Source organism: Thalassophryne amazonica, chromosome 17, assembly GCF_902500255.1.
Source record: "Thalassophryne amazonica chromosome 17, fThaAma1.1, whole genome shotgun sequence".
NCBI classification, from domain to species: Eukaryota; Metazoa; Chordata; class Actinopteri; order Batrachoidiformes; family Batrachoididae; genus Thalassophryne; species Thalassophryne amazonica.
Genome location: NC_047119.1, coordinates 228,268 through 254,981, shown reverse-complemented (window position 1 = coordinate 254,981; position 26,714 = coordinate 228,268). Strand labels below are relative to the sequence as shown.

The 26,714-nt window shown below is 41.5% G+C and overlaps 1 protein-coding gene across 2 annotated transcripts in view; it reads right to left on the bottom strand.

Annotated features, from left to right (window-relative positions):
* Nucleotides 1-16,811, bottom strand: part of tmed2 (transmembrane p24 trafficking protein 2) — a 31,253-nt gene extending 14,442 nt beyond the window's left edge. The window contains exon 1 of one of the 2 annotated variants that reach the window (XM_034192533.1): nucleotides 16,429-16,811. In XM_034192533.1, the coding sequence (XP_034048424.1) occupies nucleotides 16,429-16,608 (180 nt within the window). In that variant the 5' untranslated portion in view covers nucleotides 16,609-16,811. The remainder of the gene's footprint in view (nucleotides 1-16,428) is intronic. The other variant, XM_034192534.1, reaches the window with a different exon arrangement.
* Nucleotides 16,812-26,714: the final 9,903 nt, after the last annotated feature.

Sequence of the window (26,714 nt, the reverse complement as noted above, 5' to 3'; positions counted from 1 at the left end):
GGCGTTTGCACAGCCAATCACGGCGCAGCAGACTGGGGCCGCTGCCCTTGGCCACCACCAATCTGATGTTTGCCTTCTGACCCTCTGCTGATTTATTTATTTATTTATTTCAGTCATTTAAAAGAAAAAAACAGAAAAGCAGAAATAAAGCATCTCCATTACCAGAATGAAAAGGAGCAGAGAGAAGAACAAGTCTTATATTTTCTGCCCCTTTTTACAATACAATCTTTCAATATCCAGCATCATTTTTCAACATTATTTAACAGACTGTATTTCTTTAACTTGTCACATACCACTGACTTATTTCATAATTATGACCATTATTAAATAGATTACATCTCTGACAGGTTACATTTTTAAACTTAAAACATTTTATACATTATTAACAAATTTTTTTTTTTTTTTTTTTTTTTACTTCCTTACAGCCCACTAACTTATTTTATAGTTTCATACTTAATACATCTAGTTTAATACGTTTTTTAAATAATTTAAGCGACCTTAATTCTTTAATTTCTTTGTTGAGATTGTTCCATAATTTTACACCATTTACTGCAATACTCCGTTCTTTTACTCTGGTTCTGTATCTTGGTTTTCTAAAGACTTCTATTCCTTTCAGTTTATAACTACTTACTCTTTTCTCAAACATATTTTGAATGTTTGTTGGTAAAGCATTTTTATTAGCTTGGTACATTGTTTGTAATATTTTCAAATCGACCAAATCACGAAATTTAAGTACCCTGTACTTAATGAACAATGGATTAGATGGATCTCTAAAACCACTGTTGCTAATCACCCTTAAAGCCCTTTTCTGCAGAATAAACAACGGTTGTATATAAGTTGTATATGTTGATCCCCAGATTTCTACACAATAAGTTAAATATGGGAAAATCAATGAATTGTACAATGTTAATAAACCATAACTATTTAATGAATATTTTACTTTATGCAAAACAGCAATGGCTTTCGCTATTTTTCTTTTATGTAATTTATGTGCGACTTCCATGTAAGATCATCAATTATGACTCCTAAAATTTTCATTTCTTTTACCCTTTGTATATCCATTCCATCTATTTGTAATGACACGTTATTTTTTTTTTTGCTCTGTCATTAAACAATATGAAATTTGTCTTATTAATATTTAGTGACAGTCTGTTTATATCAAACCAATGCTTAACCTTTTCCAATTCTGTTTTTATCACTTGTGCTACTTCCTGTATATCTGATCCAGAGTAAAACAGCGTTGTATCATCAGCAAATAAAATGCTACCAAGCACATTAGATACATTCACAAAATCATTGATATACAAAATAAACAGTTTGGGTCCAAGTACTGATCCTTGTGGTACTCCATAAGCAATATTACACAATTCTGATTTGATATTATTTATCTGAACAAACTGTTTTCTGTTTTCTAAGTAGCTTTTTACCCACTGATGTGCAATACCTCTTATTCCATATTGTTGTAACTTGTGAAGCAATCTTGAGTGGTCAATAACATTAAAAGCTTTTTTCAAGTCAATAAAAATACTTACAAAATAATCCTTATTTTCTATTGTTGTTGATATTTTCTCTATTAATTCCATAATTGCCATAGCTGTCGAATGTTTTGTTCTGAATCCATACTGAGCATTATTTAAAATATGATGTTTCTCAGTGAATTTATCCAACCTTGTCACAAAAACTTTTTCCATAATTTTAGAAAACTGTGGAAGCAATGATACTGGCCTGTAATTAGAGAATTTATGTTTGTCTCCATTTTTATATAATGGGACTACCTTGGCAATTTTCATTTCATCTGGAAAAATCCCTGTTGACAGAGACAGATTGCAAATATAAGTAAATGGTTCAATAACAGTTTCTATTATACTTTTTACAGTCATCATGTCTAAATCTTCATGGTCAGTTGATCTTTTGCTTACACAGTTTTTTTACAATATTTCTTATTTCATCTTTTTCCACATTGTCCAAGAAAATACTATTGACCGTATTTACAAGTGTATGTAATGTATCTTCTACTATTGGTTTATTTCCCACCAGACTTGATCCTACATTTGATACGACAACATACAGCACTTGATACGACAACAAACAGCACCCCCAGGTGCGGAATGGGCTAGGCTGTATAAGTTCTAAGTTTGAGGTTTGATGGTCTGAGGGGAGGCCGGTTAAACCCCTACGTCCATCTGTAGGTCTCCTCACTGATGACCGATGTCATCACCGATGTCCTTCTCGTCGACAGTGACATAATAGGGCTCAGGGGGTTCATTTTCTGTTTCCACCCCAAACATGTTATAGGAGCATTCAGCCTCTTCCTCTCGGTGGTGTATGGCTGCCTGAGACTGATTAGATCTTCCCATCCCCTCCCAGCTTTTGACCCTCTACACTTTTTAGCTAAATGTCGCTTTTTGCTGCAGGTATGGTAAACCACGTCTTTAAATTTACAGTCATTAGCATAGTTTACCCCTCCACACCAGAAACATTCAACACGCTTGGCCTGCTTGCCAGTGTCTTTCTTGACTTGGTGCACTGCTGCTATCTGTGCTCCTCCATTTCCTTTTTGGATATCTTTAGCATTATTAGTAGCCATCTCCATACCTTGGGAAATCTCCAGGGCTTTCTTGAACGTCAGAGGTGGAGTTTCCCTCAGATAAGCAGCACTGAATGGCATCATTATTGATATCGCATACCAGTCTGTCTCGGAGCATATCATCCAAGACAATCCCAAAGTCACAATGCTCTGACAACTGCCGTAATTCAGCAACAAAGTTGGATACAGACTGGCCTTGCTTCCTGAAATGGCTATGGAACTTGAACCTCTGGACTATCACAGAAGGTTTTGGACTGTGGTGGTTCCCCACGAGTGTGACCAGTTCATCATACAGAATTTCCAATGGTTTCCATGATGTCGACAAGTTCCTTATCAGTTTATAAATCTTTGCTCCACAGGCACTCAGGGGAACAGAGCACTTTTTAGCCTTGTCTGTAATCCCGTTGGCAGAGAAAAAGTGTCCCAACCTTTCCTCATACTCAGTCCAGTCCTCGTTCCCCTCTACAAATTCACCGACGGTCCCGTACGTCGCCATTCGCCTGAAAACTCCGCTCCCTGGCAGCTCCTCTGTTGCCACCGGCACTTGTTGTCGCTCCTCGCATCACTCACTCATTTCAACCTGCGTCCACCGACCGGCGCTGTCCGTCTGTGGCTTTGCCGCTCCTCGACAGCCACCTAGCTTGCTAGCTAACACACTTAGCCTAGCTATACTAACAACAAAATGGAGATGCTCACGCCAACACGGCCACAAACCAGTTTACCTCTTCACCAAAAATATGTGGTATCTTATGCACACATAAGGAACAGAGTCACTCAACCTTGTGAAACAGAACCTCACTTTATCTCTGTGTTGATGAACAGACATACATTGCGAGGGCAAAACATCACTGGAAGGGTGGGTGAATAAAAACCGAACAACAAAGAATAACAGTCCTTCCATAAAACCCGCATCCCTTCCTAGGGTACCTCCTGGTGACCCAATCACACTGCATTACAACACCAATCTTTCCTGGAAGTATGTTATTGTGCTGACAAAGAGAGCCAATTTTAGGCCTTGGTTTTATGTTCTGACATCACAGTAATGCCAGTTAAAGAAGTAATGCCAACCTCTGATGTAAGTGAATAAACGTTCTTAGCACTATATTTTATTTTTAAACAGATTGTTGTGGTCCTGACAGTTTTTTAATTTTATTTATGTATATGGAAGAAAGTTGTATTCACTTTAATTGAAAAAAAAAAAAAGGCAAAAATGTGTTTGTCAGATTTTTTTTTTATTTTGTTAATGGAGATGACCATTTCTAAGAGAAAAGTGATTGAATATGTATTCCTTAAATGCCATCCTTGTCCTGCTACCACTGGAACTGCTATGCATCAAGACAGGCTGAGGAAAGATGGCATCAAAGTGACCACTGTTCTCCAACCAGTTGTTGCTTGTGTTGTCCCTTTCATTCTGAGAAAAATAATGACGTGAACAGCAGGTTGCTATCACAGCTGGTGAAAAGGTGAACTGAAAATCGCTTCTCTTCAGTATCACCCTCCCTTTTGACTTCAAAATCCCAGAAGTGTTTTCTACTGTCACACAGAGTAAGCTGAGATACACATTAACAGATTTCTCCTCTAGGGTCAGATATGCAGAATTTATGTAGCCTTTCAGCAACCAGTCAAGGAGTGGATATGCAGGGTCACCAATGACTTGTCGTATGTGTTCTCTCTCAATGTTTTTCACACCCTAAAACAGAAAATGGTTATGTTTTTTAAAATTCTGATGTTGAATGAGTCATTATATCCTTAAGAATAAATCAGCAGGAAAAAGCACAGAGTGTAGTGGATATGACTTTTTTTCCTCTTTGGAAAAGTTTGAAAGGTACCTTTGGCAGGAGATGAGCTCTCAAAAAGGTCAGAATGGCACAAAACATTGGCATCCAGGCATTTTGCAACTGATGTTCCAAATCCTAAAAACAATCACAACTTGTTTTAGTAGAGTAAATCAAGTAGGCAATGTAAAAAGACACAAAGTTTGGTTAATTTATTCATGAAACTGCTTTATTGTCATATTTTGAAATAGTTCATTGTTTAAAATAAATCTTGTGAGATTTCATAGTGGGCTCTACCTAAAAGTCCCAGATAAAATTAGCAGAAATCTTAATAGATGTGATGCTATCAATTGCGGGTCTATGAAAACAACAGACATTCAGAAGTAACCTACCTGCATGTGACTGTGTGTTCCATCTATTAGTCCCATTATTTGAAGGATGTGATGCGTTTCCTCAGAGCTCTGGCCGATCTCCAAGGCTTCATTTTCATTTGGCATGTAAATCAGCTGTTTAATCAATCGGTCCTTTTATTAATGATTTACAGAACATGTAACCGTGCTCTGTACCACATCACATAAAAACACATATCACTGCGCTCATCTCTCTCTGAACACCAGGTGTTCAGAGAGAGGAAAATCCTCCAGGAACAAGGAGAGACCTGCTGTCATCCTGAGGTTTGTCAACCGAAAACGCAAAGTGGCTCTGCTAAAACAAGGTCGCAAATTGAAAGGAACTAACGTCTTTATTAATGAACACTTAACTAAACGGAATGTGGACATTGCAAAGAAAGCAAAACAACTCAAAAAGCAGCAGAAGATTTGACACACCTGGGTATGAAACTGTAAAGTCTTCATTAAGCTGAACAGGAGCCCAGAGAATGCCAGAGTGACGGTGGTGAGAAGGGCAGAGGAGCTGGACAAATATATTTGGAAATGCCCCAAATAAGGTAATACAAGACTCTAGACTCTAACATCAATTATGCCTGCACCACCAATCAACAATGACTTAAGTAAGCTACAGAGAATACTACAACACAAACAAATGGAACTGGAAACTTTTAATTACATGGAATATAACACACATGATGATCTACTTGATATAGACCCTGACAACAATTGTCTTTCCTCTGTTGTTTGTAACTGTAATTATCTCAGTCAAGATCAATACAACAAAAACAAACTTCCAGGGGAAGCTATCAATAATACATTTCAATAGCAAAAGTATGTACACCAATTTTAGTTCTATTAAAGATTATTTGCACAATTTCAATTTCCCATTCAGTATTACTGTAATTACAGAAACCTGGATTAGCAATGACAGAGATATGAATTTTAGTCTTGATGGTTATGAGCTAAGGAATATAAATAGAGAAACCAAAACAGGAGGTGGAGTAGCACTACTTATCCACAAATCCTTAATATACAAGGTTATTGATAATATGTCTTTTGAATGTGTAACTATTGAAATTTGTAATGGAAAGCAGAAAAATGTCATAGTAAGTTGTGTGTATCGTTCACCTGGATCAAATATTGATATTTTTACTAAAATTATGGAAGAAAGGTTTTCAACTTTCAACCATAAACAATTATTCATCTGTGGTGATCTCAATATTGACCTTCTGAATCCATCTAGACATAAAGCAACAGACGACTTTTTAGACACAATGTACAGTCTGTCTCTGTATCCCACAATTACTAAACCAAATAGAATAACATCACAGTGCTACTTTGATGGATGATATCTTTACTAATAATATTGAGGTTCCTACACTTAGTGGCTTACTACTATGTGACATCAATGATCATTTACCTGTTTTTACTCTGTGTGACTGCAAGCTCAATAAGGTCAAAGAGGATAAGAAGGTGACTTTTAAGCGAATAAGAATTGAAGAAAACATTGATGTTTTCAACAACGCTCTTAAAGATCAGGACTGGAGTTCAACTATCTCTGAAACAAACGTAGATCAAGCTTATGACATTTTTCTGAAGACTTTTATCTCCTTGTATAACAAACACTGTCCAGTCAAAGAATACTGTATAAAGAAGAAATCAATTAATAGCCCCTGGCTTACAAAAGGAATATTGAATGCGTGTAAAAAAAAAAAGAAAAAAAAAGCAAAATCTGTACAAATTGTTTATCAAATCTAAAACTCAAGATGCTGAACTCAGATACAAGACATACAAAAACAAATTGACTGATATAATTTGAAATGCTCAGCAGTTATATTTTAAACAAATGCTGTATGATAACATAAGCAATATAAAGAAGACATGGGAGATACTAAATGGTATTATTAAACAGGGCTCAACAAAAACTGAGTACCCCAACTATTTTGAAAATGTAAGTGGAAATAAGCATGATATGGAAAATATAGTTAACAATTTTAACCATTTTTTTGTGAATGTTGGTCCGGAGCTGTCTGCTGGAATTCCAGACCATTCCCAAAGTCAGCCCGTAGCAAATGACACTATGATTAAGAATCCATTTTCAATGTTTCTCTCTGCAACCAATGAACAGGAAGTAAAAGAAGTAATTCTCAAATGTAAAAGTAAATATTCCACAGATTGTGATGGTATTGACATGTCTTTAAATCAAATCAATTTTATTTATATAGCGCCAAATCACAACAAACAGTTGCCCCGAGGCGCTTTATATTGCAAGGCAAAGCCATACAATAATTACGGAAAAACCCCAACAGTCAAAACGACCCCCTGTGAGCAAGCACTTGGCGACAGTGGGAAGGAAAAACTCCCTTTTAACAGGAAGAAACCTCCAGCAGAACCAGGCTCAGGGAGGGGCAGTCTTCTGCTGGGACTGGTTGGGGCTGAGGGAGAGAATCAGGAAAAAGACATGCTGTGGAGGGGAGCAGAGATCAATCACTAATGATTAAATGCAGAGTGGTGCATACAGAACAAAAAGAGCAAGAAACACTCAGTGCATCATGGGAACCCCCCCCCCCAGCAGTCTAAGTCTATAGCAGCATAACTAAGGGATGGTTCAGGGTCACCTGATCCAGCCCTAACTATAAGCTTTAGCAAAAAGGAAAGTTTTAAGCCTAATCTTAAAAGTAGAGAGGGTGTCTGTCTCCCTGATCCGAATTGGGAGCTAGTTCCATAGGAGAGGAGCCTGAAAGCTGAAGGCTCTGCCTCCCATTCTACTCTTACAAACCCTAGGAACTACAAGTAAGCCTGCAGTCTGAGAGCGAAGCACTCTATTGGGCTGATATGGTACTATGAGGTCCCTAAGATAAGATGGGACCTGATTATTTAAAACCTTATAAGTAAGAAGAAGAATTTTAAATTCTATTCTAGAATTAACAGGAAGCCAATGAAGAGAGGCCAATATGGGTGAGATATGCTCTCTCCTTCTAGTCCCTGTCAGTACTCTAGCTGCGGCATTTTGAATTAACTGAAGGTTTTTCAGGGAACTTTTAGGACAACCTGATAATAATGAATTACAATAGTTCAGCCTAGAGGAAATAAATGCATGAATTAGTTTTTCAGCATCACTCTGAGACAAGACCTTTCTAATTTTAGAGGTACTGCGCAAATGCAAAAAACCAGTCCTACATATTTAATATGCGCATTGAATGACATATCCTGATCAAAAATGACTCCAAGATTTCTCACAGTATTACTAGAGGTCAGGGTAATGCCATCCAGAGTAAGGATCTGGTTAGACACCATGTTTCTAAGATTTGTGGGGCCAAGTACAATAACTTCAGTTTTATCTGAGTTTAAAAGCAGGAAATTAGAGGTCAGCCATGTCTTTATGTCTGTAAGACAATCCTGCAGTTGAACTAATTGGTGTGTGTCCTCTGGCTTCATGGATAGATAAAGCTGAGTATCATCTGCGTAACAATGAAAATTTAAGCAATGCTATCTAATAATACTGCCTAAGGGAAGCATGTATAAAGTGAATAAAATTGGTCCTAGCACAGAACCTTGTGGAACTCCATAATTAACCTTAGTCTGTGAAGAAGATTCCCCATTTACATGAACAAATTGTAATCTATTAGATAAATATGATTCAAACCACTGCAGCGCAGTGCCTTTAATACCTATGGCATGCTCTAATCTCTGTAATAAAATTTTATGGTCAACAGTATCAAAAGCAGCACTGAGGTCTAACAGAACAAGCACAGAGATGAGTCCACTGTCTGAGGCCATAAGATCATTTGTAACCTTCACTAATGCTGTTTCTGTACTATGATGAATTCTAAAACCTGACTGAAACTCTTCAAATAGACCACTCCTCTGCAGATGATCAGTTAGCTGTTTTACAACTACCCTTTCAAGAATTTTTGAGAGAAAAGTAAGGTTGGAGATTGGCCTATAATTAACTAAGATAGCTGGGTCAAGTGATGGCTTTTTAAGTAATGGTTTAATTACTGCCACCTTAAAAGCCTGTGGTACATAGCCGACTAATAAAGATAGATTGATCATATTTAAGATCGAAGCATTAATTAATGGTAGGGCTTCCTTGAGCAGCCTGGTAGGAATGGGGTCTAATAGACATGTTGATGGTTTGGAGGAAGTAACTAATGAAAATAACTCAGAACAATCGGAGAGAAAGAGTCTAACCAAATACCGGCATCACTGAAAGCAGCCAAAGGTAACGATATGTCTTTGGGATGGTTATGAGTAATTTTTTCTCTAATAGTTAAAATTTTATTAGCAAAGAAAGTCATGAAGTCATTACTAGTTAAAGTTAAAGGAATACTCAGCTCAATAGAGCTCTGACTCTGTCAGCCTAGCTACAGTGCTGAAAAGAAACCTGGGGTTGTTCGTATTTTCTTCAATTAGTGATGAATAGTAAGATGTCCTAGCTTTACGGAGGGCTTTTTTGTAGAGCAACAGACTCTGTTTCCAGGCTAAGTGAAGATCTTCTAAATTAGTGAGACGCCATTTCCTCTCCAACTTACGGGTTATCTGATTTAAGCTGCGAGTTTGTGAGTTATACCATGGAGTCAGGCACTTCTGATTTAAGGCTCTCTTTTTCAGAGGAGCTACAGCATCCAAAGTTGTCCTCAATGAGGATGTAAAACTACTGATGAGATAATCTATCTCACTCACAGAGTTTAGGTAGCTACTCTGCCCTATGTTGGTATATGGCATTGGAGAACATAAAGAAGGAATCATATCCTTAAACCTAGTTACAGCGCTTTCTGAAAGACTTCTACTGTAATGAAACTTATTCCACACTGCTGGGTAGTCCATCAGAGTAAATGTAAATGTTATTAAGAAATGATCAGACAGAAGGGAGTTTTCAGGTAATACTGTTAAGTCTTCAATTTCCATACCATAAGTCAGAACAAGATCTAAGATATGATTAAAGTGGTGGGTGGACTCATTTACATTTTGAGTAAAGCCAATCGAGTCTAACAATAGATTAAATGCAGTGTTGAGACTGTCATTCTCAGCATCTGTGTGGATGTTAAAATCGCCCACTATAATTATCTTATCTGAGCTAAGCACTAAGTCAGACAAAAGGTCAGAAAATTCACAGAGAAATTCACAGTAACAACCAAGTGGACGATAGATAACAACAAATAAAACTGGGTTTTGGGACTTCCAATTTGGATGGACAAGACTAAGAGTCAAGTTTTCAAATGAATTAAAGCTCTGTCTGGGTTTTTGATTAATTAATATGCTGGAGTGGAAGATTGCTGCTAATCCTCTGCCTCGGCCCGTGCTACGAGCGTTCTGGCAGTTAGTGTGACTCGGGGGTGTTGACTCATTTAAACTAACATATTTATCCTGCTGTAACCAACCACGTTTCTGTAAGGCAGAATAAATCAATATGTTGATCAATTATTATATCATTTACTAACAGGGACTTAGAAGAGAGAGATCTAATGTTTAATAGACCACATTTAACTGTTTTAGTCTGTGGTGCAGTTGAAGGTGCTATATTATTTTTTCTTTTTGAATTTTTATGCTTAAATAGATTTTTACTGGATGCTGGTGGTCTGGGAGCAGGTACCATCTCTACAGGGATGGGGTAATGAGGGGATGGCAGGGGGAGAGAAGCTGCAGAGAGGTGTGTAAGACTACAACTCTGCTTCCTGGTCCCAACCCTGGATAGTCACGGTTTGGAGGATTTAAGAAAATTGGCCAGATTTCTAGAAATGAGAGCTGCTCCATCCAAAGTGGGATGGATGCCGTCTCTCCTAACAAGACCAGGTTTTCCGCAGAAGCTTTGCCAATTATCTATGAAGCCCACCTCATTTTTTGGACACCACTCAGACAGCCAGCAATTCAAGGAGAACATGCGGCTAAACATGTCACTCCCAGTCCGATTCGGTAGGGGCCCAGAGAAAACTACAGAGTCCGACATTGTTTTTGCAAAGTTACACACCGATTCAATGTTAATTTTAGTGACCTCCGATTGGCGTAACCGGGTGTCATTACTGCTGACATGAATTACAATCTTACCAAATTTACGCTTAGCCTTAGCCAGCAGTTTCAAATTTCCTTCAATGTCGCCTGCGCTGGCCCCCGGAAGACAACTGACTATGGTTGCTGGTGTCGGTAACTTCACATTTCTCAAAACAGAGTCGCCAATAACCAGAGTTTGTTCCTCGGCGGGTGTGTCGCCGAGTGGGGAAAAACGGTTAGAGATGTGAACGGGTTGGTGGTGTACACGGGGCTTCTGTTTAGAACTACGCTTCCTCCTCACAGTCACCCAGTCGGCCTGCTTTCCCGGCTGCTCGGGATCTGCTGGAAGGGAACTAATGGCGGCTAAGCTACCTTGGTCCGCACCGACTACAGGGGCCTGGCTAGCTGTAGGATTTTCCACGGTGCGGAGCCGAGTCTCCAATTCGCCCAGCCTGGCCTCCAAAGCTACGAATAACCTACACTTATTACAAGTACCGTTACTGCTAAAGGAGGCCGAGGAATAACTAAACATTTCACACCCAGAGCAGAAAAGTGCGGGAGAGACAGGAGAAGCCGCCATGCTAAACTGGCTAAGAGCTAGTAGCTACGCTAAGCTAGCGGATTCCTAAAAACACACAAAGTGAATAATGTGTAAATAATTTAGAGGTGATTCAGCAGAGGGAGTGCTTTAGTTAAGGCACGTGAAGATTACACTGTGAAACAAATCGTTATCTAGTTATCTAGATCAATCTAACTGCGCAGATCCCACGATGCACTGTTTCTTTCTCTTTTTGCTCTGTATGCACCACTCTGCATTTAATCATTAGTGATCGATCTCTGCTCCCCTCCACAGCATGTCTTTTTCCTGGTTCTCTCCTTCAGCCCCAACCAGTCCCAGCAGAAGACTGCCCCTCCCTGAGCCTGGTTCTGCTGGAGGTTTCTTCCTGTTAAAAGGGAGTTTTTCCTTCCCACTGTAGCCAAGTGCTTGCTCACAGGGGGTCGTTTTGACCGTTGGGGTTTTACATAATTATTGTATGGCCTTGCAGTATAAGGCGCCTTGGGGCAACTGTTTGTTGTGATTTGGCGCTATATAAAAAAAATTGACTGATTGATTGATTAAACAGCTAACAGATACAGCAAAACACTGCTGTGCTCTGGAACAGGAAGTGATACAATACCGCAGTGAGAGCCAACCACCAGTAGAGGCAAGTAAGGTAATGCACTTAGTAATGCAATTATTAAAGAGAATTGTTGACAATATTGTAATTCCATTCGCTCATATTTGCAACTCGTCTTTCCAGTCTGGTTGTTTTCCTAGTAAAATGAAAATAGCAAAAGTGATACCATTATTTAAAAATGGAAACAAACATACTTTTACCAATTATCGTCCAATCTCCCTCCTCCCTCAGTTTTCAAAAATTTTGGAAAAATTATTCACTTTTCAGCTTGAAAATTTCATTAACAAACATCAAATAATAAATGAAAGTCAATATGGTTTTAGGTCCAAAAGAACTACTTCTATGGCAATAATGGAGGCTGTAGAAGAAATAACAAATTCTCTGGACCATAATAAATATGCAGTTGGTATCTTTATTGATTTTAAAAAGCCGTTTGATACGTTTAACCACTCAATTTTGATTGGCAAACTTGAAAATTATGGAATCAGAGGAGTAGCGGGGAACTGGATAGGAAATTATCTGACCGGAAGGGTACAGTATGTGAAAATGGGAGATTACGCACCTGAACATCTTGGTATTACCTGTGGTGTCCCCCAGGGGTCAGTGCTGGGTCCAATTTTGTTCAATCTTTACATTAATGATATATTCAATGCATCAAAATTCTTAAAGCTAATTCTCTTTGCTGATGACACAAACATCTTCTATAGTAGTTTAGATTATAACAAGCTTCTGGAAACTGTGAATTTGGAAATGAATAAATTAAAGAAATGGATGGAGACAAATACATTACTATTAAATCTAAGTAAAACAAAAGCTATGATTTTTGGTAATTATAAACACAGAAATGAATTTCAAATTATTATTATTCTTCTTTGTCTTTCGGCTGTTCCCGTTAGGGGTCGCCACAGCAGATCAATCGTTTCCATCTCACCCTGTCCTCTGTATCTTCCTCTGTCACACCAACCACCTGCATGTCCTCTCTCAGCACATCCATGAACCTCCTCTTTGGTCTCCCTCTTCTCCTCCTGCCTGGTGGCTCCATACTCAGCATCCTTCTCCCTATATACCCTGGGTCCCTCCTCTGCACATGTCCAAACCATCTCAATCTCGCCTCTCTGACTTTGTCTCCAAACCGTCCCACCTGAGCTGTCCCTCTGATATGTTCATTCCTAATCTTGTCCATTCTTGTCACTCCCAAAGAGAATCTCAACATCTTCAGCTCTGCCACCTCCAGCTCTGCCTCCTGTCTTTTTGTTAGTGCCACTGTCTCTAAACCATACAACATAGCTGGTCTCACTACTGTTTTGTAAACTTTCCCCTTCACTCTTGCTGATATTCTTCGGTCACAAATCACTCCTGCCACCTTTCTCCACCCACTCCACCCTGCCTGCACTCTCTTCTTCACCTCTCTACCACACTCTCCATTACTTTGAACAGTTGACCCCAAATATTTAAACTCATCTACTTTCACCACTTCTACTCCTTGTAACTGCACTATTCCACTGGGCTCCCTCTCATTCACACACATGTACTCAGTCTTGCTTCTATTGACTTTCATTCCCCTTCTCTCCAAAGCATATCTCCACTTCTCCAGACTAGACTCAACTTGCTCTCTACTCTCACTACCGATCACAATGTCATCTGCAAACATCATAGTCCATGGGGACTCCTGTCTGATCTCATCTGTCAACCTGTCCATCACCACTGCAAACAAGAATGGACTCAGAGCTGATCCTTGGTGTAATCCCACCTCCACCTTGAATGAGTCTGTCATTCCGACTGCGCATCTCACCGCTGTCACACTATTCTTGTACATGTCCTGCACTACCCTAACATACTTCACTGCCACTCCAGACTTCCTCATACAATGCTACAACTCTTCTCTTGGCACCCTATCATAAGCATTTTCTAAGTCCACAAACACACAATGTAACTCTTTCTGTCCTTCTCTGTACTTTTCCAACAGTAGTCTCAGAGCAAACATTGCATCTGTGGTGCTCTTTCTCGGCATGAAACCATATTGCTGCTCACAGATCTTCACCTGTTTTCTAAGCCTAGCTTCTACTACTCTTTCCCATAACTTCATGCTGTGGCTGATCAGCTTTATGCCTCTGTAGTTACTGCAGCTCTGCACATCACCCCTGTTCTTGAAAATAGGAACCAGCACACTTTGTCTCCACTCCTCAGGCATCCTCTCACTTTCTAAGATTTTATTAAACAATCTGGTTAGAAACTCTACTGCCATCTCTCCTAGACATTTCCATGCCTCCATTGGAATGTCATCTGGACCAACTGCCTTTCCACTCTTCATCCTCTTCATAGCAGCCCTCACTTCTTCCTTGCTAATCTCTTGTACTTCCCGATTTACTCTCACCACATCATCCAGCCTTTTCTCTTGCTCATTTTCTTTATTCATCAGCTCTTCAAAATATTCCCTCCACCTTCTCAGCACACACTCCTCACTTGTCAGCACATTACCATGTGCATCTTTTACCACCCTAACCTGCTGCACATCCTTTCCAGCTCTGTCCCTTTGTCTGGCCAATCGGTACAAGTGTACAAATTGAAAATGTATCGGAAAACAAATTTCTTGGTGTAATTATGGGTAGCAAATTATCATGGAAAGCCCACATCAGGCACATAAAAACTAAAATATCTAAGAATCTCTCTATTATAAACAAAGCTAAGCAGTTCCTTGACCAAATAGCACTCCGTATTTTATACTGTTCTCTGGTTCTCCCCTATTTCACATACTGTGTCGAAATATGGGGCAATAACTATAAATGTTCAACAAATCCGCTATTCTTATTGCAAAAAAGAGCCATGCGGATAATTCATAAGGTTGATTTATTTGAGCACACCCATGATCTTTTTATCCAGTCTAAATTATTAAAATTTCATGACCTTGTAAAATACTGTACTGTAATTATGTTATTTAAAGCATTCAATAATCAACTTCCCAAAAATGTGCAAAAATTCTTTTCTCACAAAGACAAGATGCATAATCTGAGAGGTAATGGAAATTTTTATTTTACCTAAGGTACAAACCACTCGTAAAAGTTTTTGTGTGACAGTATGTGGGGTCAAAATGTGGAATGCTCTGGATCTACAGCGAAAGCTTTGCTCAAATATTCATAAATTTAAGTCCTTGTATAAAAATGCAGTTTGGTCAGAATACAGTCATAGCAGAGTTTAAATGTCTTGTTGTGCACTTGTCTGTATCAGTGTTGTGTTTGATACCTGAAGTTTCCTTACCATCGTTGGTATGTGAGTTCTTTCTATTGTATTACCATTGTTGGTAATATTGTTCTTACCATTGTTGGTATGTAGCTTGTTGTTTCTTATATGAACATTTATTTTATTTACTAATCTACTCTTCATTTAGTTATCAATATTTTGTTTTGTTTTTTTGTGTGTGCTTTTTTTTTTCTCAACTGATATATAGTTTAAGTTAAGTATTAATGTAAGATAGGGGTGGGATTCAATAAGTTTTCTTCTTCCCACTCCTTTTCGAGCAAAAATGAAATGTATCTGATTGTTTAATATGTACTAGGTTCATGTATTTTGTTACACTGCTCGAAATGAATTAATAAATGAAATGAATGAACACGTCCTGAAGAACAAGCATGTTCCTCTGATGCTGCAGTTTCAAAAGAAATGCGCAAAGAATAACAGTAATCTTGATAACTTCAGCTAGCAAATCCATTGTTTATACGGGGGGGGGGGGGGGGCTTCCAGGTACAGCTTAATATGACATCATTTGCGCATGTCACAAATGGCAGACGTCACAATGCAAAGCATTATGGGATTGCTCTACTGACTGAATCAGATGGTAATCATGGTGCATATAAACCCACACAGCAAGCGGATCACTTTATGCCCATGTAAACATGGCTGCTGATGGGATATGACAGACTAAACAAATTTACTCTTTTGGTTGACTGGGAGCTTTGAAGGTCATCAAAATGCAATAAGAGGTTGTCCATATTATGTGGTTTTACATTGGTGCGTTACACAATGATGGCATGTATTGTTTTAGCCGTATAATCTGCACAAGACATCTTCCATGATTGAACTCCCTCAGCCACTCATCTACATTTTTGCTGTCCAAGCCCAAAATTTGAGACTACAGACATATAGCTTGATGGAACCTTCACGATCACTTAATGTTTCTGGGACAGCAAACTACAACACTCAAGTGTGCACCTAAAATACATTAAGTAGTACACAACCTTTTCCTAGAAGACGTTACAGCTGGCTGGACACAATATTACTTAACCAGCATGTTTTCCTGTATAGTTATAGCCGAATGAATAACATCAAAGTTAACTAAAACATTAATGAAAGCAAAACTGAAATGGCTTTATTTTTAAAATATCAGCGGCTAATAATACGCTAATTAATCACTCAGGTTGCGTAGAAATAGAACACCAGCTAAGCTAACAAAGGCCTTCATTTTATTTTCCCGTGTTGTGTGGGTAGTTCGTTATTTCATTGCGCTACCTCACCTCTACATCGATGTCTAAGAAACCTCCTTCAGCCACTTCAAACATGAGACCCATTTTGGTGCCAGAGGTGACCCGCTCGTAGAAGCACTCCTCCGCCTGCGCGTCGATGCTAACGAAGTAGCCGGACGTAGTGGCAGTCAGGACGGCTAGCAGGACAACCAGCTCCGACAGGGTAAACATGATTCAGATATCTTCCGACGAGCAGCAAGCGAGGCTTGGTATAAAGACTAAGCTAGCTTCAATATATTCTACTAAAATGCGTATATAAAGTGTAAGGACACCCGTATGTATAATGAAAGAAAGCAGGAATGGAGCCGCGTTAGCCGCAGCAGCTCTCTCTGCTTCTCTTTGACTGCCACGTACAGTTTTAAACGGCAAGCGACGAGGACCAAACTTAAGTCCTTTCTTCTTTTGTTTGACTCCTGAAATATTACTGCTAGTAGTATATTAGTAGTACTAATAATACTACTAATTTTACTACTACTACTACTAATAATAATAATAATTATTATTATTATTAGCATTAGTAATTATTATTATTATTATTATTATTATTATTACTGACATTTATATATCACTTTTTAAAACTGAACTTCTTTGTTTTGCACTCAGGGTCACCAGAGCAAATTCAAGATGGAGCTGCACGTTGAAATGGCACAAGTTTTACACCCGATGCCCTTCCTGACACAACTCCACATTACATAGAAGAATGTAATGTTTTAATTGTTTGTATACTTTTTTGCTTCAAACAACAATGAAACCATTATACAACTTACTTGTCCCCTACAGTAGGCCAGAGATGTGCAAAAAAATCTATACAAATGTGTGTTTTATTGTAAAAGCATCAAATTTTGTAGATGTTGTTTGATAGATCATTTTAAAAGGTACAATATTTTCTTTTATTTGTGATTGTACATATATACAGTGAAATTAGTCCTTTACATTTAATCATCCTAATTACAGTTAAACACAATCCCACCACTTGGAGCAGTGAGCAGCCACAGTCTGGTGCCACAGATGACGCTGCCTTGGTCAGGGTTAGAGAATGGAGTGGACCCTAAATAAGCATGTTTTTGATTGTGGGAGGAAACAAACGGGGAAAACATGCAAACTCCACACAGAAAGGGCGGGGTGCGATCCCAGAACCTTCACCGTATTATGCCAAGTGCATTTTTTCCTCCATTTTTTAAATCAATGTAATAGTGGTTGAAATTGCATCCGCTTGTAAGAAAATGTACTAGAAAACAACACTTGCCATATTTTCTGGTGTATGTGAGTACAAACTGCATTTATGAAATTATTATTTAGATATTTATTTATTAGTTTAGGACATCATTTTAAAAAAACACAATTTATACTCCGGTGTGAAAACATCCTTATTTAGGGTCTGCTCCTTTCTCTGCCCCTGACCAAGGCAGTTGGTCCCCAGGGGCCAGTCTGATTAGATTGTGTCTAACTGTATTTAGGACAGGATTAAATGCAAAGGACAGATTTTGTTGTATGTATGTACAATGACAATAAGCATCCTTCTTCTTCTTCTTTGTGGTTTTTACCTGAGACCAAAATATGGCCATCGGGTATTGCGTAGGCCTTGCGTCTGTCCGTCTGTCTGTGCTCAGTATAAATCCATTTCTGTTACTGCCAGGGTCTTCAAACTCACAGGGAACATTCTTGGGACACAGACCTTGGACAAGTTCAAAGATGGCTAACCTTGACCTATTTTAAGAGGTTAAAAAGTCACATTCTGTTTCCTTTTGTTATGGTCATACAGCCTAGGATATTTTAGCATTGCATTATATTTTCTTCTTCAAGAGGCATTTCTTGACAGGTGCGAATTATGCTCTGGAAAATATGCTGTGTCTATATAACATATATATGTAGGGCAAATATGTGAAACAATTGTGTGTTTAATGGTAAAAGCACCAATGTATGCACATATATTGTTTGACATAAAACATACGGTAAATAAATAAAAAATTGAAAACCATGTTCAGTTTTCCCCTCAGGATAATAAATAGCAAAATCAAAGCTGGCCGCAATGCCATTCCAGGATATCTTGAAAATGCTGTCTTCATTACTATATGTGGAGCCCCTAGAAGTACAGCTTGTGTGCATTTGTTATTGAAAAATATTGTATCTGAACACGGTGGGAAAAAAAGATGTCTGAGACATGCCTGTATATAGAGGGGGTTCAGGGGGTTCAACCGAACCCCTCCCCCCGAGAATTCTGCTGATTTTTTTTCTGCTGATTTTTTTTTTTCTGATCTGGATATCAACGTTATGTATTTTCTTTTTATTGATAATAAGCAACAAGCACTAACTGTTACACAGCTATTATCACACACCCTCAAGTTTCAATTTCCTCTGCCAGAGTAATCCCTTAAGTGATGAAAGGGGAAACTGCTAGATAAACTTTTCCCATGGGGGTTGAGAATTTTTGCTCCCTGGTCCCTATCCTCCTCTGATATCAAACAGATTAGTAGGCTTGTAAATACCCATGTAGACACACAATTACACTTGTCTGGTTTGTAAAAACATGTTTGTATGTATAAGCTGAGAAATAAAGGGAGCTTCTCCTTCCTGTTGCAAATACTGTAAAGGTGCAAATATTCGCTTGGGATTTATTATGCAAATCAAGGTCACCAAATTAAATACAGCTATTTTAATACATAACGTACATATTGTTGGGAAGGTGTCGTAGCACGGACCCACAACAGGGGGCGCAAATGAACGGACAATGAATAAGCCAAAAAGGTAACAATTTAATGTTGCGATAATACACAACGAAACGTACTGTAATCTGCACAGTCAATTTAACACCAGGTGACGTGTGGGCAGGCTCGAAGATAGAAGACCCCCGACGAGAGAGAAGCTGCGTCTCACACGGCTTCCACCACCAACGGTCTGAAGAACACCGGAGCCGCCAAGTCCCGAGTCCCCAGGTGGCCTCTGTCTTCGGCTGTCGACCCTGGTACTGCTGGCAGAAAGCAGAAATATGATGAGTGAGTGTGAGTCCGCACACTCAGTAAATCCACAGTTAACGAGGGAGGAAGCGCCTCCACCTCCAAGCACACACTCGTGCAGCTCCTGTTTGAGCACTTATCTGGGTGGGAGGTGTTGCGAAGCCGTCGCTGAACACCTCAAACGCCACCTCCACAGACGAGTCTCACCGACAGGAAAACGGCTGCAAAGAAGAGTTTAGACAGATATACAGTCTTAAGTTCACAGAGAAATTACCTTGGTAATGGTAATCGATTTCTCGGCGGGGAGGTGGAGTTGCAGTCCGGCTTTTATGGTGGTGATGATGAAGGCGTGACAGCTGGTGCAGAGGATGAGTGACAGCTGTCACTTCTTCTGGGTCTGGCGCCCTCTCGTGCTTGGAGCCCGCACTCCAAGCAGGGCGCCCTCTGGTGGTGGTGGGCCAGCAGTACCTCCTCTTCAGCGGCCCACACAACAAATACACGGTCGTACACAATGAAGGTTTGATTTTGGTAATCATGTTTACCGTGAGGTAAATTCTCTGCTGACTGACACATTGTGTTATTTGCAGCCCTATTCCTGTGGACGGAGCCTTATCTGGAGTGGCGGAGATTAACGACGACGACTGCGCCTTACTCTCCGGACCGCCAAGCGGCTGAACCCCAGGCAAGCCCGCTGGTCTCTGTTCTTCGGGCGCTTTGACTTCCAGATCACGTATCACCCCGGGACCAAGAACCAAAAACCAGATGCATTGTCCCGGGTACACGAAGAAGAAGCCAAAGCGGGGCTGTCGAACCCCACCGAGACCATCATCCCCGAGTCCACTGTCGTGGCCACCCTCACCTGGGACGTGGAGAAGACCGTCCGGGAGGCCCTGACAAGGAGCCCGGACCCGGGGACTGGCCCCAAGAACAGACTGTACGTCCCACCAGAGGCAAGAGCTGCCGTATTGGACTTCTGTCACGGATCCAAGCTCTCCTGTCATCCCGGAGTGCGTAGGACCGTGGCAGTAGTCCAGCAGCGCTTCTGGTGGGCGTCCCTGGAAACCGACGTCCGGGACTACGTCCCAGGCCTGTACCATCTGCGCCAGGGGCAAGGCAGACCATCGGAGGACGACGGGACTCCTCCAGCCCCTGCCGGTGCCTCATCGCCCCTGGTCTCACATCGGCCTGGACTTCATCACGGGCCTCCCGCCGTCCCAGGGCAACACCGTTATTCTCATGATAGTGGACCGGTTCTCCAAGGCGGCCCACTTCGTGGCCCTCCCGAAGCTCCCGACAGCCCAGGAGACGGCAGACCTTCTGGTCCACCACGTCATGCGGCTGCATGGGATACCATCGGACATTGTATCAGATCGTGGTCCCCAGTTCTCTTCGCGGGTGTGGAAGAGTTTCTGTAAGGAGCTGGGGGCCACCGTGAGTCTCTCGTCCGGGTACCACCCCCAGACCAACGGCCAGGCAGAGCGGGCTAACCAGGAGTTGGAACAGGCCCTTCGCTGCGTCACCTCCGCGCACCCGGCGGCCTGGAGTCACCATCTGGCCTGGATCGAGTATGCCCATAACAGCCAAGTCTCGTCTGCTACCGGCCTCTCCCCTTTTGAGGCTTGTGTGGGGTTCCAGCCCCCATTGTTCCCGCTGGTGGAGGGAGAGGTCGGTGTGCCCTCGGTCCAGGCCCACCTCAGGAGGTGCCGCTGGGTGTGGCGGACCGCCCGCTCTGCCCTGTTAAAAGCCCGGACGAGGGCCAAGACCCATGCGGACCGCCGACGTTCCCCGGCCCCAACATACCAGCCCGGGCAGGAGGTGTGGCTCTCGACCAAGGACATCCCTTTGTGTGTCGACTCCCCAAAACTAAAGGACAGATTCATCGGACCCTTTCGTATCCTCAAGATCATCAACCCGGCCGCAGTGAAGCTTCAACTCCCGGCTTCACTGCGGATTCACCCTGTCTTTCATGTTTCCCGTCTCAAACCACACCACACCTCGCCCCTCTGTACTCCGGGACCTACGCCGCCTCCTGCCCGGCTCATTGACGGGGAGCCTGCCTGGACAGTCCGCAGGCTCCTGGACGTCCGTCGTAAGGGCCGGGGTTTCCAATATCTGGTGGACTGGGAGGGGTATGGACCTGAAGAACGCTCCTGGGTGAAGAGGAGCTTCATCCTGGACCCGGCCCTCCTGGCCGAATTCTACACAAGACATCCGGACAAGCCTGGTCGGACGCCAGGAGGCGCCCGTTGAGGGGGGGGTCCTGTTGTGTGGGCCGCTGAAGAGGAGGTACTGCTGGCCCACCACCACCAGAGGGCGCCCTGCTTGGAGTGCGGGCTCCAAGCACGAGAGGGCGCCAGACCCAGAAGATGCGACAGCTGTCACTCATCCTCTGCACCAGCTGTCACTCGTTATCATCACTACCATAAAAGCCGGACTGCAACTCCACCTCCCCGCCGAGAAATCGACTACCGTGAGGTAAATTCTCTGCTGACTGACACATTGTGTTATTTGCAGCCCTATTCCTGTGGACAGAGCCTTATCTGGAGTGGCGGAGATTAACGACGACGACTGCGCCTTACTCTCTGGACAGATAAGTGGTTACACAGGCGTTGCACGAGTGTGTGATTCGGAGGTGGAGGTTCCCCCTCCTAACGGTGTACAGACCGAGAACCACTGAGTGTAAAGACGTACACTCATTCATCTTGTTTCTGCTTTTGCCAGCAGTACCAGGGTCGACAGTCGAAGACAGAGGTCACCTGGGGATTCGGGACTTGGCGGCTCCGGTGTTCTTCAGGCCGTTGGTGGTGGAAGCCGTGTGGGACGCGGCCTCTCTCTCATCGGGGTCTCCTATCTTCGAGCCTGCCCACACGTCACCTGGTGTTAATTGACTTTGCAGATTTTGTGTATTTAGTTGTGTATTGTCACAACATTAAATTGTTACCTTTTGGCTTACTCATTGTCCGTTCATTTGCGCCCCCTGTTGTGGGTCCGTGCTACGACACCTTCACAACAGTATTAAATCAAATCAAATCAAATCAATTTTATTTATATAGTGCCAAATCACAACAAACAGTTGCCCCAAGGCGCTTTATATTGTAAGGCAAAAGCCATACAATAATTACAGAAAAACCCCAACGGTCAAAACGACCCCCTGTGAGCAAGCACTTGGCGACAGTGGGAAGGAAAAACTCCCTTTTAACAGGAAGAAACCTCCAGCAGAACCAGGCTCAGAGAGGGGCAGTCTTCTACTGGGACTGGTTGGGGCTGAGGGAGAGAACCAGGAAAAAGACATGCTGTGGAAGAGAGCAGAGATCAATCACTAATGATTAAATGCAGAGTGGTGCATACAGAGCAAAAAGAGAAAAAACACTCAGTGCATCATGGGAACCCCCCAGCAGTCTAAGTCTATAGCAGCATAACTAAGGGATGGTTCAGGGTCACCTGATCCAGCCCTAACTATAAGCTTTAGCAAAAAGCTTAAAGGTTTAAGCCTAATCTTAAAAGTAGAGAGGGTGTCTGTCTCCCTGATCTGAATTGGGAGCTGGTTCCACAGGAGAGGAGCCTGAAAGCTGAAGGCTCTGCCTCCCATTCTACTCTTACAAACCCTAGGAACTACAAGTAAGCCTGCAGTCTGAGAGCGAAGCGCTCTATTGGGGTGATATGGTACTATCAGGTCCCTAAGATAAGATGGGACCTGATTATTCAAAACCTTATAAGTAAGAAGAAGAATTTTAAATTCTATTCTAGAATTAACAGGAAGCCAATGAAGAGATGCCAATATGGGTGAGATATGCTCTCTCCTTCTAGTCCCTGTCAGTACTCTAGCTGCAGCATTTTGAATTAACTGAAGGCTTTTCATGGAACTTTTAGGACAACCTGATAATAATGAATTACAGTAGTCCAGCCTAGAGGAAATAAATGCATGAATTAGTTTTTCAGCATCACTCTGAGACAAGACCTTTCTAATTTTAGAGATATTGTGCAAATGCAAAAAAGCAGTCCTACATATTTGTTTAATTTGCGCATTGAATGACATATCCTGATCAAAAATGACTCCAAGATTTCTCACAGTATTACTAGAGGTCAGGGTAATGCCATCCAGAGTAAGGATCTGGTTAGACACCATGTTTCTAAGATTTGTGGGGCCAAGTACAATAACTTCAGTTTTATCTGAGTTTAAAAGCAGGAAATTAGAGGTCATCCATGTCTTTATGTCTGTAAGACAATCCTGCAGTTTAGCTAATTGGTGTGTGTCCTCTGGCTTCATGGATAGATAAAGCTGGGTATCATCTGCGTAACAATGAAAATTTAAGCAATGCTGTCTAATAATACTGCCTAAGGGAAACATGTATAAAGTGAATAAAATTGGTCATAGCACAGAACCTTGTGGAACTCCATAATTAACCTTAGTCTGTGAAGAAGATTCCCCATTTACATGAACAAATTGTAATCTATTAGATAAATATGATTCAAACCACCGCAGTGCAGTGCCTTTAATACCTATGACATGCTCTAATCTCTGTAATAAAATTTTATGGTCAACAGTATCAAAAGCTGCACTGAGGTCTAACAGAACAAGCACAGAGATGAGTCCACTGTCTGAGGCCATAAGAAGATCATTTTTAATCACTTATGCTGTTTCTGTACTATGATGAATTCTAAAACCTGACTGAAACTCTTCAAATAGACCATTCCTCTGCAGATGATCAGTTACAACTACCCTTTCAAGAATTTTTGAGAGGAAAGGAAGGTTGGAGATTGGCCTATAATTAGCTAAGATAGCTGGGTCAAGTGATGGCTTTTTAAGTAATGGTTTAATTACTGCCACCTTAAAAGCCTGTGGTACATAGCCAACTAATAAAGATAGATTGATCATATTTAAGATCAAAGCATTAATTAATGGTAGGGCTTCCTTGAGCATGTTGTGAAAGTGTAGTGACACGGACCCACAACAGGGGGCGTAAATGAACGGACAATGAAAGAGTCGAATATGAACACTTTACTGTTGTGAATGAGCACAACCACAACACAGAGGAATGTGAAATTTTGTAAACAGTAAATCACAAGGGTGACGTGTGGGTTAGGGTTAGTTAGTGTGACTCGGGGGTGTTGACTCATTTAAACTAACATATTCATCCTGCTGTAACCAGGTTTCTGTAAGGCAGAATAAATCAATATGTTGATCAATTATTATATCATTTACTAACAGGGACTTAGAAGAGAGAGACCTTATGTTTAATAGACCACATTTAACTGTTTTAGTCTGTGGTGCAGTTGAAGGTGCTATATTATTTTTTCTTTTTGAATTTTTATGCTTAAATAGATTTTTGCTGGTTATTGGTGGTCTGGGAGCAGGCACCATCTCTACGGGGATGGGGTAATGAGGGGATGGCAGGGGGAGAGAAGCTGCAGAGAGGTGTGTAAGACTACAACTCTGCTTCCTCTCTGAGCATTTTCCAAGATCGCGCCTGTGACTGGCGTGGCCGTCGCTTGGCTCCTATTGTGTTGGTTACTAATGGCCACTTTTACAACATTTGTTATTTTAGCAGCCCGACTAGCAGATGGAGGTGTCTTGGCTTTACGGACTTACGATCGGGACTCTTTGTTTCATATCAAGGAGACAATGGAGAGCCTATTTGCTTCACGAGACAAGTTCAACCAGGCGTTTCCTCCGCCCCTAACTATCGGCTCCAACTCACCTGATTATCCGCTGCTGTTGAGGGCGCCATGTAAGATCCGCAGGAGACTGAGGAAAAAAGGCTTTTTGGATAAGAGAAGAAGAGGCTCGCGGGCTGGTGTCCAGATGAAGAGAAAGCGTGCAGCGGCACGTTTGGGCGCCAGCACCGGTGGCCGAGGACGGGCTCGCTTCCTCTACCACATTCCTCTCTTTGATGTGTGCGATGGCACATCTGCATCGACATCTGTTCGGTTAGGTACGGGTGTTCTAGACTTTTCTCAGCGCTGGTATCCTGGTGGCGTAGTTCCATCGCTACTGTGCAATTCCGTGTTTACGCCTCCGCCTGCACGGATCAGCTGGAGTCCACGTGACCACTGTCTTCGTCCTATCCCATTGCGAGCCTCAGACAGCGCCTACGTGACGTCGTCCACCTTGCGCATTGGTTTATTGAACGTGCGTTCAATCGCCAATAAATCATTTTCCCTGAATGATCTTATATCAACGGAAATGTTGGACTTAATCTGCCTTTCGGAGACTTGGCAGAGAGAAGAGGAATTTCTTCATTTAAATGAGCTCTGCCCTGCTGGGTTCTGTGTCCTTGGGAAGCCCCGCCCCTGTCGCCATGGTGGGGGCCTTGCCATCGTTTATAAAGAGGATTATGTTTGTAAAGGGGTACAGTCACAGGATTTTCCCTCTTTTGAATCACAGTTGGTCAAGGTGGGTTTCTCAAACCCATTTTTCTGTGTGTTGGTTTACCGCCCCCCAGGCCCTGCTACTGCCTTTCTTAAGGATTTTAGTGACTTTTTATCCTCTATTATAACATTGGAATCTGTTTTAATTCTTGGAGATTTTAACCTTCATGTTGATGACAAGTTATCTTGCTCTGCTATGGAGCTTTTATCGTTGACTGAAGCTTTTAATTTTGTGCAACATGTTTCTGAGCCCACTCACCAAAAGGGTCACATTTTAGATTTAGTTTTTACACTTGGCCTAGACATTTTAAATATGTCTATAAAAGATGTCCACTTGAGCGACCATAGTCTTGTTTCGTTTGACCTGCATTCCAGCTCTGATCAGAAGCCCTTAGAAGTTAAGTCTCAGAGGCGTATCATCACTGCTGAAACTGCAGAAAGATTTTCTTCTATGTTTAATCCTTGTTTGTTCACTGATTTTCTTGATATGGACAATTTTATCCAGTGTTTTAACCAACACTGTGATACTATTCTTGATCAGTTGGCTTCTGTCAAATACAACGTGTCTTTACAGAAAAATGAGTGCCCTTGGATTAATGAAGAGCTCTTAAGTCTTAAGAGACTGTGTCGAAGAACTGAACGCCTGTGGAAATCCTCTAAACTTGAGGTTCACAGGCTTCATCTCAGGGAGCTGGTTCTATCATATAACAAAATGGCTGAGAGTGCCCGTTCTGTCTACATACGTCAGCTGGTGTCTGTGAATAAGAAGAATCCCAGAGTGTTGTTTGATACAATCAACTCTCTTGTATGTCCTGCTGCTTCAGTTACTCCTGTGTTTTCTGAGGCTGACAGCAATGCTTTTTTGAGTTTTTTCACTGACAAAATCAAGTTGATTAAGCATAAAATTCCACCCTCCCTGTGTGGTACTTCTATTGTTATTGAGCCTGCTCCCAG